This window comes from Stegodyphus dumicola, chromosome 12 (assembly GCF_044657685.1).
Source record: "Stegodyphus dumicola isolate Sdum_Otavi_A_Nest chromosome 12, ASM4465768v1".
Lineage (NCBI taxonomy): Eukaryota > Metazoa > Arthropoda > Arachnida > Araneae > Eresidae > Stegodyphus > Stegodyphus dumicola.
The window spans coordinates 28,115,551-28,128,705 of NC_140779.1; the positions used below are offsets into that span (position 1 = coordinate 28,115,551).

At 33.5% G+C, this 13,155-nt stretch overlaps 1 protein-coding gene across 1 annotated transcript in view; it reads right to left on the bottom strand.

The window, feature by feature from the left end:
* Nucleotides 1-13,155, bottom strand: part of LOC118191921 (uncharacterized) — a 208,081-nt gene that overhangs the window by 24,449 nt on the left and 170,477 nt on the right. Inside the window, exons 27-28 of the mRNA XM_085827585.1 lie at nucleotides 2,035-2,091; nucleotides 1,350-1,424 (exon numbers count right to left, since the gene is read on the bottom strand). Coding sequence (XP_085683711.1) covers nucleotides 1,350-1,424; nucleotides 2,035-2,091 — 132 coding nt within the window. The remainder of the gene's footprint in view (nucleotides 1-1,349; nucleotides 1,425-2,034; nucleotides 2,092-13,155) is intronic.

Below are 13,155 nucleotides of genomic sequence, written 5' to 3' on the forward strand. Positions count from 1 at the left end.
CCCTTACCTGGCCTGCTCGATAGATTTATTCCCAATCGAGCATATCTAAGATCATTTGGGATGGTCAGTTGGACAGTCTATGAGATTGGTAGAACTAGAGGCGGCGCGTTTACAGCGACTGTGGAACAAGATGTCTCAGGACACCATACGGAACTTGTGTGCTGCAATGCCCGCTCGTATCGCATCGTGCACTCGCGCTGGTGCGAGTGCACGATCGAGGAGGTCCAACAGAGTACTAAAACTTCCGTTCATGTGTACTTTTTCTGCCAGAAATTATCCTTTTCTCCTTGATTTTCTAATCACATACTTATATCAATGTAGTACTTATGTATGTTAAATTTCGTTTCATTCTGATAACTCTTTCTTGATGGGCAAATTTTTATGACAAAGAGTATATTTCACTTCATCAGATTATGTTTACTAAGAAACGCTACGTCGTTTAGCTTTTAAATTACTTTGCGATCATATTTAGAAACTTGTATCTACCTTAGTTTTAAGTTTAGAACTTTAAATAGTCACAAAATGCACTGAAAAGTCTAACTTGAGTCTAACTTTTTAATTCTCTATAAATAAATTTTCAAGGTAGGTTGTATAGTAGGAGAGATATGTTGTTTATAAACGAAAATTTTACGATCAAAAAACTTCCGAAAGAAATAACTGTTTTGCCATTTACAGATGAAATCGTAACATATGAGATCACTAGAGAAAATAGAAGAGAAAATGTTTCTCTAAAGAAAAACCATTAGAGAAAGTAGTCAATACAAAAAAATATAAATCCGTATATTTTAAAACGTGTTGTATTCAAAGTTTTCTATTCAAATAATTGTTCACAAAACACAAAAAATAAGTGTAAATAACATTTTTCGTATTTAAACATAGAAGCAGTAGAAAAAGCGAACATTCTATAAGCAATCACATATTCTTTACACACAACTGTAATCGAGGATATACAAAACTGCTAAGCTAAAATTCATTGGATGAGCTTAATTTCATTCAAAATATTCATCATGTTTTCATAAAGTAGACTTACCCTTTATCAACTTTGAATATCTTTGACAGTAAATTATTTAATAGAGGAGAAACAGTCTTTAATTATTGTGCAATATGAGTTATGCTTTTTACTTAGCGTGCAATATATGCCAACATAGAGAACAATTCAAAGGTGCTTCTTTAAACAAACGAGTTTAAAAGTACGGTTTCGTTGTAGACAAAGGATTTAATATCACTTCTTAATCTACTACAACCAATCAATAGAGGAATGTAGATGTATGCTTATGCTTATTTGAAAGATCATCAAATTCCAATAAATTAAAATATTTAAAAAAAAAATTTTGTGATTTGTACATTACCTTGAACTCCATACCTTGCTTCATTTAAGCCTTGAACGCCTGCCGCTGCGGCTGCAGCTGCAGCAGCAGAGTCACCTGCAAAGTTATGACAAAAAGTCTTTGAATTAGAAAGTGAATAGCACACAACACAAATCATTTTGTAAGACTAATTTTACTTAGAATATACGTCATATTTACACTGAGAAAGCCTTCTCGGATGAGGTCTCTACGGTTAAATTTCAAACTAAATTGACTAATAAATGTTAAGTTGCAGAACCATTCTGGGGTGTTTGTTTGAGAATATAGAAAAATCTCCAATACACAGTTCTTAATAAACCTCATTCCATTTAAAATATTTATCATACTTACATATAGAATATAGTCTTACCCAGTATTAACTATGCCTTAAGTTAAAACAAAGTTGCTAAACAGGGGAGAAACTGTCTCTAATTCCTTTCTAATCTGAGATTTACTTTTTTTAATTACCGTGCATCATATCTAACGCAGAAAATAATTCTAGGATATTTCTTCAAACACATGAGTAAAAACATAAGCTTTAATTCCATAAATAGGATTTAGTAACACTTCTTAAGCTGCTAGACTTGATCAATAAATGGATGTGTTTGCTTATTTACAAGATCTTTAAATTCCATTTAATTCTTAACATTAAAATATTTACAAAAATACTTCGTGATTTGTTCATTACCTTGAAAGTCATAGCCTTGAGCAGCTGCAGCAGCAGCAGAAGCAGCAGCAGAACCACCTGAAAGGATACAACAGAACGTCTTTGCTGTAGAAAATAAACTGTTACAACACAAATTATTTTGTAAGACTAATTTTACTGACAAAATATATCATGTTTGCATTGAGGAAACCATCTCGAGAGAAATTCTACGAATAAAATTTGAAAGTAAATTGACTAATAAGAGCAATGCATTGCTTATATATTGGGAAAATGTTAGATGGTAGGAAAATTCTGGGATGTTTTTTTCAAAATAATTGCGTTAGAAAGTGCAGTTTAAATGCTATAATGGATTTTCTGCTTAATCTATTAGAAATATTTAATGAATTGCATGACTCTGCTTATTGGGACGTTCTCTCACCATTGACTGTTTCGATATGAAGAAATGTGGTGCTGCTTTAATTATTTAATTTTACTACTTCATTCATAAAAATATGCTGAAATAGCTAACTTAGGCGACTTCTGTACTAATAAATGTCAAATAATTTACGAATAAATTTGTAACTAGCTTAAGTGTATAAAGAAGAGAAATTAAACTGCTAAAACGAGTTTCATAGCTCTGCCAAGACAATCACAAAGTCCTTACTGAAAAAAGGTTTCAGCAGTTACTATCCTTCTTGACAAATGAATCCGAGGGGGTACGGAATTTCGCTCGCCCATTCCGGATTTCAAATTCTTGAATCTGGATTATTTAAAGAACGAGAATACGAAGAGGAAACGCTAATTAGTACCAAACCTTGATTGTTAAAATGAGGAAATGGATTCGGAATTAAACAAATCTGACGAAAGACAACGTCTTTTCTTTTATCAGGTTTGTAACTAACCTGATGAAAGAAAAAACTGTTTTAGCACAAAAACGACTCTTTATGAAACATATGTTATTCTACTTAAGAAAATGGCCTGCGACATTTGTTTTAGAAATGGGCATAAAGCGAAACATAGTAAGTCTAAAGTACAATGTTTAATATTTTCCTGAAGATATCTGCCAGTGCTATGGCAAATCAATAAGGTTCCGAAATTTGAAAATACGGTGAAGAAAAATATATAGAATTCAATAAATTCAGTATGCCATTAACTAATTTTTGTTGCACTCCATAAGTAAACTTTCAGAGTTTCTCATAAAATATGGAAGTAAATGGAGGAAAACTCTTAAGTCTGCTTTTGATCAATGAGAGCTTGCAATTGTATTTTATTTTAAAACCTAGCAGATAAATGAAGAAAGGTGCGGTGTTTCAGCTAGTTCCGAGACAACATCAAAACGAGAAAACTACAATTGTTACTTGGTACAATTACATAGTTTTACACATGATTTTCCCTATAATCCGAAATGACCAAGGGGGGTATTAGAGAAACAGAAAAATCACGAACGGACGTGCGCTGGCTAGTTAAAGCAAGCTCTGACTAAACTCAGAGATTCACTCGTTTAAATACTCCCTTCACTTAATTTTAAATTTTCATCTGGCAAGAAATTGCAAGGAGAAATTGAGGAGTTCAGAAAATGTAACAAAAATTTGAAGAATATGTTAATTTTAACTAAAGGAAAACCCTACAATATATATAATACTAGTATATATGAGTTATGGTAACTGATATATATTTCGAATATCAAATGTTAAATAACGTAAGTTCTAAATCAAGAGAAAGAGACAGTTTGTGAAACAGACGAAGATCCGTTACGTGCAAGAATTCAACATAACATAGATTTAATTCAAATGGAGGTAATGTAATCAGAGACTACACTTAATTTATTTAATCAGGCTCGAGAGAGTCATTGTCGCTTATTTTAAACGTCCGCAAGAGAGATGATAAATGATGATAGACAGTCGTTTCCTTGGATTAAAACTCTGACAGGGCTAGGATTTTAGATCCGTCAAAAAGACCGGTATTTAAAAAACATTTATTAGTTGAGTTTGTATTACTTACTTTACTTCGTATTTTCATAAACTCACATTTATCAAGAAGATATTTACATTATTAAAGAAAATAAAAAAGCAAAATATCTTAAATTATAAGTTAATATATGCCGAGTAGCAAAATTTCTGATGACCGTATAAGGCTGGGCATAACGCTCAGAGCGGAAAGAACACGCGGGGAACGTTTTTCAATAAAGGAATAAATTCGACATTTGAACAGAACTGAAAATCAGCGTCAACTTAAGAGTGAATGAAATCCAGCTGATTAAGCCTGAAGATAAACTAATAAAACTGTTCTACAGATAAACTAATAAAAGGCAGATGGTGGGAAGGGTCATGTTGGTTAAGAATGTCGACAAATTAATGGTCATTGTTCAATCCTCTTCCAAGAGAAGAGAAAGAAGTTTCAGAAAGAAATGAAACATTTACTGGCATTAAATTGTTAGAGCAATGCATACTTCGGGATGTTGTCATGTGTTTAGAGTTATACGAAGATTTTAAGAATCTTTATTTGGATGCGAACATTAAATAGAAACTAGCTATTGAAAGCGAAAGAATGTAAAACGAAAGACTTAAAAGTTTATGAACAGTCGACAGCAAAGAAAGTTATTCTAACATTAGCCTATTAACAATCTTTCAGTTTTATACGTAGGAAGAAAATAAAATCTATTGGGTTATTGGAATATGAAAAAACATTTTTCGAGTTCAAACCAAACTGACGGCAAGAAAGCAGTACGAACATTTTGCTTTTCCTATGTTACTTCTAAGAAATTATAAACTCGTTGACTATAACTCTTAACCTACAGCAGTATATATCGCAAGTTGGATTGCATGTATTGATATGAAAGTTCAGGAAATTCCTCTGGATAATGAAAAGTCGGAAAACAATCAGTAAAATGTTAGCTCAATGCATAATAATACAGTGTTTTTAGTTACATTACCAAATATAAAGTCCGAGAAAGTATTCTGTTTGAAGTGACAGATACTGAAATCACAGTTAAAAGTTTAAGAAAAAGGCATGGGTAATTCTAATTACCTGTGCTGTATATTGTGGTATCAGTCCAGAACTGATAATGTTTCTCTCAAGCGGAAGCTTTTTGCTTTTACCCCGCAGATTTATTGCGAGAAGAGGACGTCCAAAAATAATTTATTCTGACAATTGAAGGAATTTTGTTGGCTCTTGTAATCTTCTGATATACTTTGACTAGAAGGTGATAAAATAGAAAGAAGAACTCAGGGGATTTACTGTGCTAAGAAGCGGATGACAGCTGAAAGTTATTCCAGCGTGTTTGAGATATGTGCAATATTGACGCAATCGCGTATGAGTTTCAAAGCATAGTGATATTCAAAGTGTCTCCAGCCCATGTATGAACATGCTCCTCTGCTGACTGTCTAAGATGATGTTCTACAGTTTCTCTGCAAATGAACGCATAGTGATCTTCCCAGCCGCATGACAGGTCATTTTCACGTCGTCTAAAGCAATGCAGATAGGTCAGGAAGGAACCATTCCCTGTTAGAATCATAAAATGTCGCCGCGCATCTTCTTAACACTAGAAGCGCCAGAGCAGTCTTTTTGACTGCTTTCGTCATTTGACCTTGGATTCCTCAAAAACCCCTTATCTTAAGAAGTCACAAATTTTGGTATTTTCCTAAAATATGTCGAAAATTATTGGTATCAAATATAAATCGAATGAAATTAAAATTAACGGAGATATTATTAGATATACCTAAAAGCGCCACGAACAGTCATAATGACTGCTAGTAATACTGGGTAGATTTATTTGGTATTTTCGCTCAGAAAATATTTTTCTTGGAAAAACATCTGGCGTACATATACATTTCTTTCATTCACTGATTATTTACAGAAGGATATACTTCCCTTCTGCTCAGAAAATCGCTTTTGTTGGAAAAACATCTGGCCTACACATTCCTTTTCAATCTCTCTTTATTTACAACATCAAATACTTCCCCACCTCCTTGTCAACGGTCCACCCCTTTTTGGCGAAATGATATAGTTCTTAGTTTGCAGTAGTTCAGTCAGTTTGTTTCATGACATTTCATTCTTTCAAGCGCACGGTAATGGCAGCTCGAAGACAGCGATATCTGAATCCAGAAGAAATTGTACAACTTTTACAGGATTTATCTGAAAATGAATCTGATGTTGAAGAACATAATATTGATGATGATATGGATTATGAGCCTCCACAAAACTTTGAGAGAAATAATAGTTCTAGTGAATCTGAAGATAGCACGGAAGAGCAATCGTTGGGCCAAGGTTTTCAGCCCATCGATATTTACGCAGCAAATATTTCGTCATCAGTAACTGCAGCATCCACATCAACTGAAATAGGTAAGAAATATTTATGTTTATGTATTGTTATTTTTGTTTTGACAATTTCTGATGTACTCGAATTTTTTTAAAATGTGATGAGTCATTTATTGTAAAAAAGTATACATATATATTATTTTTTAGGTTCCCCTAATGCACAAGGTATAGGATCAAAGCGAAAACATGATTTACCTAACTCAGGATACGCACGAGGAAGAGGATGTCTTTTTCAAAACCACGAAAAAGGCTCTATATATGTCTCAAAAGATGGAACCTCTTGGACTGTGACATCTTCACAAACTACAGCTGGGAAATATGGAGCTCAAAATGTGCTAAAAGAAATGCCGAGTCCAACATCTTATGCAAAACGAAATGTTGGGGACAATGTGTTGAGTGCTTGGAAGTTGTTTGTAGATGAATCGATGTTACGACATATTAAAAAGTGCACGGAAGCAGAGGCAGTTTTGAACAATGAAGAAAACTTGGCAATATCTTTAGAAGAGCATGATGCTTTTATTGCTATTATTTATGCAAGAGGAGCATGTGGTTGCAATGATATGGATTATGATTTTTTTGGGGAATAATACATGGGGTCCTCCTTTTTTCTGAGAAACAATGTCTCGCAATCGTTTTCGAGACATTATGAAATATCTAAGATTTGACTTGAAGCAACTAGGACTCAGCGTTTAGAAAGTGATAAGTTTTCACTTTTTTCCGATATTTGGAATAAATTTATACAGAACTGTGCGATTTCCTATAAACCAGGAGAAAATCTAGTTGTGGATGAACAGCTATTTTCATCCAAAGCCAGGTGTAAGTTTATACAGTATATGTCGAATAAACCGGATAAATTCGGTATCAAATTTTGGATGTTAGTCGATGTAGACTCGAAGTATATGTGCAATGCTTTTCCATATCTTAGAAAAAATACATAGAGAAGTGAAACTGAAAGTCTTCCTGAAACTGTAGCAATGCGTCTTCTAAGCCATTATCTGAATTCAGGTCGAAATTTGACAGCAGACAATTATTTTTCCTCACTATCATTAGTTAGGAGACTTAAAATGAAAAACACAAGTTTTGTCGGCACAGTAAGAACACATCGACAAGAAATTCCGCATGAAGTAAGGAAATCCAAAACCCGGCTATTTGAAACAGTTTTGCTAAAGAATGGTGAAACTACGCTTACTGTCTATCAGGAAAAAAGGAATAAAAATGTCCTACTACTAAGTACCTTACATCCAAAAAAAGTGTAAATATAGACTCACAAAATAAGGAAAAGCTTCCAGAAACAGTAGAGTTCTACAACAAAACCAAATGTGGAGTTGATATCGTTGACAAGATGACACGTAAATATTCTGTTCGGGCTGCTTCACGTAGATGGCCTGTGCATGTTTTCTATAATATGCTGGATTTAGCAGAGACGAACGCCTACATTATCTACCATAATTAAGTGATTAAAATTTTACAAGGCACGACTTCCTATTTCAATTAGCAGAGGAATTAAGAGAGCTTTAAAGAAAAACGCAAAATTGCCCAGGAAATTTCCAAATCTAGCAATAGACTCTCGAAGAAAAGACATCAATGCCAGATTGGACTTTGTAACAACAACAAAACAAGTGATGTGTGTAAAAAATGTTCATATTATGTGTGTAAAAAATGTTCATATTATGTGTGTGGAAAATGCACTTCCAATATTGAAAAAGTTGTGTTTTGTAAAAATTGCGAAAAGCTGTAAAATGTGTTTTATTAAGGATAGGCTGAAATTTATAATAAAATATCCTCTATTTTTTTATTAAAATAATCTGTTATTCTTTAAAGTTCTTCAACAACTGTAATTAATATTCTCAAAAGCATTATAAAGCATTTACATTTGAATATATATATTAATTCGTTGAGCAGTCAATTTGACTGCCGTTGGCGCTTCTAGTTAGGGAGAAAGCTTGGCGCTTCTAGTGTTAAAAGCTGACCTGCTTTAGGAACAAAATCTGGTAGCTCTTCTTCCTGTATTGTCTGTTTCTCACAGATGTTGCCATCTCTTCAATAATTGTCTTTCCAGCCCTACTGAGAGATTAGAAGGGTCATATCAAGTGAGCGTAAGTGGGACTCAGTCGCAGCTCTCTTGGCTATGCCATCTGCAATTTCATTACACGGTATTCCTGTGTGTCATGTACCCACTAGAGTTTGAACCTAGTGTTTGATATCTTTATTAGCAATTTTTGTATAGCCTTCAGGAATACAATTTTACAGTATATGCCTTGTGTGACGACTAGAGGCAGAGTCTGCACATAAACTAGCGAGACTTAGTAGCCAATGCATAAGCAATTCTAGCTTTTAATGCAACCAACGTCAGCCTCAAAAATTGAGTTGAGCTCTTGAGCTTTCCTTTCCAAGTCTCTATGACCTAAATTTCCATGCAGTCTACAATAACCAGCCAGTGCAATGTTCTCGTTCTCAAGCATAAGTGTAGACTGCCATGACTTTGAAACAATCTGACGATTTAAGAATGAATTTAAATATCGAAATCAGGCGGGTGATAAAGAGGTTCAGGAATACTTTGCTCATAGTCAGTATATGCATTGGTGTCTTACTGAGTCAGAGCACGCGCAATATTGCACTCTCGAGTTGAATCAGCAGATGCAGAGGCAGCTTTTCTAAAGTCGCGTTTAATGTATTAGTAGGCAAGGTTTTGTACTCTGGGCAACTGCTTAGGAGGAATAGTCTTTGTATTGAGCATAACAAATTCTCCCCTTTTCTAATGACACTTATGGCCAACATGGAGGTCCCATAAATTGCAACTACTATGTCTAAGACGCTCTGCAACTACTGTGTACCACATCCTAATGCTCCTCGAAGAAAATCTCCATATTAGGGCTGCAGTACAAAGCATAGAATGAAGTAACCAGTGATGTCGTCCATAGACCTCCTTTAAATGTTGGATGTAAATGAGCGTGCCATCAAATTAACCCGAAGCTATCTCATATATCTAACAATTTTAGTACTATTTTTACCATGAAGCCTGATGCATGTTGTTCCCGATGTCTTTACAAGGACAGATAAGCATGGTTTTTTGAGTTGGCTATAATTAGTTTCTGGTCGTTGGTTCAATTGGCCATCGTGTCATAAAGTAAACTTAACGTAAAGTAGACTTGACCTTTAGCAACTTTCAATATGTTTGATAGCAAATTATTTAATAGAGGAGAAATAGTCTTTAATTACTCTGCAACATGAGGTTTGCTTTTTTACTTACCGTGCAATATATGCCAACACAGAAAACAATTCCAGGGTGTTTCTTTAAACACACGAGTTTCAAAGAACGGTTTAATTGTAGAAAAAGGTTTTAATATAACTTCTTAATATACTACAACCAATCAATAAAGGAATGCAGATGAATGCTTATTTGAAAGATCTTTTAATTCCAACAACTTAAAAAATTTTAAAAAATGTTTTGTTATTTGTACATTACCTTGAACTTCATAGCTTCTTTCATCTAAGGTTTGAACGCCTGCGGCTGCGCCTGCAGCAGCAGAGCCATCTGGAAAGTTACAACAGAATGTCTTTGAAGTAGAAAGTGAACAGCATACTGCACAAATCATTTTGTAACATGAATTTTACTCAGAACATACGTCATGTTTACACTGAGAAAGCCATATCGGGTGAGGTCTCAACGGATAAATTTGAAACTAAATTAGATAATAAATGTTAAACTGAATAACCCTGGAGGGGTGTTTGATTGAGAATATAGAAAATCCCCAATACACAATACAATTCACTAGCAAACCTCATTTCATTTAATATATTTATCATACTTATATAGCCTTACGCAGTATTAACTATGACAAAATTCGAAGCAAAGTTGCAAAACAGGAAAGAAACTGTATTTAATTACTTTCCAATGTGAGATTTACCTTCTTTAATTATCGTGCAACATATTCAAAGCAGAAAATAATTCTGGAATATGTCTTTAAACACATGAGTTAAAGCATACGCTTTAATTGCATAAATACGATTTAGTAACACTTCTTAAGCTGCTAGACCTGATCAATAGATGGATGTCTTTGCTTATTTGAAAGATTTTCGAATTCCAATTCATTCTTAACAATAAAATATTTACAAAAGTATTTTGTGGTTTGTTCATTACCTGGAAAGGCGTATCCTGGAACACCTGCACGCTGTGCAGCTGCACCTGCAGCAGCAGCATCAGAACCATCTACAAAGATACAACAGAACGTCTTTGCTGTAGAAAATAAACTGTTACAGCACAAATTATTTTGTAAGACTAATTTTACTGATAAAATATATCATGTTTGCATTGAGAAAACCATCTCGAGAGAGTTTCTACGAATCAATTTGAAAGTATATTAACTAATAAGAGCAATGCATTGCTTTTTTATTGGGAAAATGTTAGATGGTAGAAATATTTTGTTTTTTCAAAACAATTGCGATAGGAAGTGGAGTGCAAATGCTAAAATGGATTTTTTGCTTAATCAATTAGAAATATTTAATGAATTGCATGTCTCTGTTTATTGGGACGTTCTCTCACCAGTGACTGTTTGGATATGAAGGAATTTGGTTCTACTTTAATTACTTAAGTTTACTACTTCAGTTATAAAATATGCTGAAAAGGCTAATTTAGGCGGCTTCTCAGCTAATAAATGTCAAATAATTTACGAATAAATTTGGAAATAGCTTAGGTGCATAAATAAGATTTAGTAACTCTTCTTAAACTGCTAGAACTAATTAATAAATGGTTGTGTTTGCTTATTTGAAAGCTCTTTAAATTCCATTTAATTCTTAACATTAAAATATTTACAAAAATACTTTGTGACTTGTTCATTACCTTTAAGGCCATAGCCTTGAACACCTGTACTCTGTGCAGCTGCAGCAGCAGCAGCAGCAGAACCACCTGCAAAGATACAACAGAACGTTTTTGCTGTAGAAAATAAACTGTTTCAACGCAAATCATTTTGTAAGACTAACGTTACTGACAAATTATGTCATGTTTCCACTGAGAAAGCCATCTCGAGCGCGTTTTCTACGAATAAATTTGAAAGTTAATTGACTAATAAGAGCAATGAATTTCTTATATATTGGAAAAATGTTAGATGGTATGAAAATTCTGGGATGTTTTTTCAAAATAGTTGCGTTAGTAATTGGAGTGTAAATGCTAAAATGTATTTCGTGACTAAAATGTATTTTATGATTAATCATTTAGAAATATTTAAATTTTCTCTGTTTCTTGGGACGTTCTCTCAACGTTGGTTGTTTTGCTATGTATAAATGTGGTGCTACTTTAATTATTTAATTTTACTACTTCAGTCATAAAATATGCTGAAGAAGCTAACTTAGGCGACTTCTGTACTAATAAATGTCAAATAATTTACGAATAAATTTGTAACTAGCTTAAGTGTATAAAGAAGAGCAATTAAACTGCTAAAAATAGTTTCTTAGCTCTGCCAAAAAAATCACAAAGTTCTTACTGATAAAGGTTTCAGCAGTTACTATCCTTTTTGACAAATGAAGCTGAAGGGGTACGGAATTTCGCTCGCACATTCCGGATTTCAAATTCTTGAATCTGGATTATTTAAAGAACGAGAATACGAAGAGGAAATACTAATTAGTAGGAAGCCTTGATTGTTGAAAATGAGGAAATGGATTCGGAATTAAACAAATATGACGAAAGACAAGGTCATTTCTTTCATCAGGTTTGTAACCAACCTGATGAAAGAAAAAACTGTTTTAGCACAAAATCGACTGTTTATGAAACATATGTTATTCTGCTTAAGAAAATGGCCTTTGCCATTTGTTTTAGAAATGGGCATAAAGCGAAACATAGTAAATTTAAGTACAATGTTTAACATTTTCCAAAAGATATCTGCCAGTGCTATGGCAAATCAACAAGTTTCCGAAATTGAAAATATAGTGAAGAAAAATGCGTAGAATTCAATAAATTCAGCATGCCATTAACCAGGGCCGGGATGGAATGAGGCAGGTGATGCATTTGCCTCAGGTGAACAAATAGAAGGGTCGCCAAATTTGCTATTCGAATCAAAAATTCAGAAATTTATTTTTAAAACTTACGATTTTAAACTTTTTATTTCGGAATCTGTGGATATTAAAAAGATTTTGTGTTCTAAACAATCCAGCTAAGAAACGAAAAAAAATGAGTAGCATTAATGTATTCTCAAAAGACATGAGCTTTTGGAGTAGCGTATATAATATTTTCTACGTTAAAATTCCGATCACAAAGATTCTATGCTTCATCGTGATGCTTATCGTTAATGTAAATGCTTTGAAAAAAAAAAGGAAGTGGTTTCATACAGCATTCCCTGCATAAAGCAGTAGAATCAGAAAAAGAAACGTGGCGACATATCTTACGCGTTATATTAGACATCATTTTGTTTTGTGCAAAACGCAATTTACCTCTTAGAGGTTCGTATGAAATTACTGGCAATTCAAGTTCAGGAATTTTCCTAATTTGATTAATAAGTCATTATGGTAGTGTTACGTGCGTACGAGTTCGTAACAGATTGAATGCAGAAGTCTGATGAAATGTTCATAAAATTTATTTTTATCACAAGAAATAAAACAAAATGCCGAAATTTTTCCTCGCAGATATTTTTACAATATCATAATATCACACAGTAGTTTTGAACTACTAAAACGTTAAATAGAACAAAGTTCAAACCGCATAGAAAGCTAATCCGACGCGTTGCATTACGCGAGGAGATAAAATAATTTTAATTACAGTTTTACCAAAAATAACTAACTAAATACAAAATCCGTAACAATAGAAATATTGTCTATCATATAGCTAATCACAGAAAGGGATCCGTTTTTTATCTG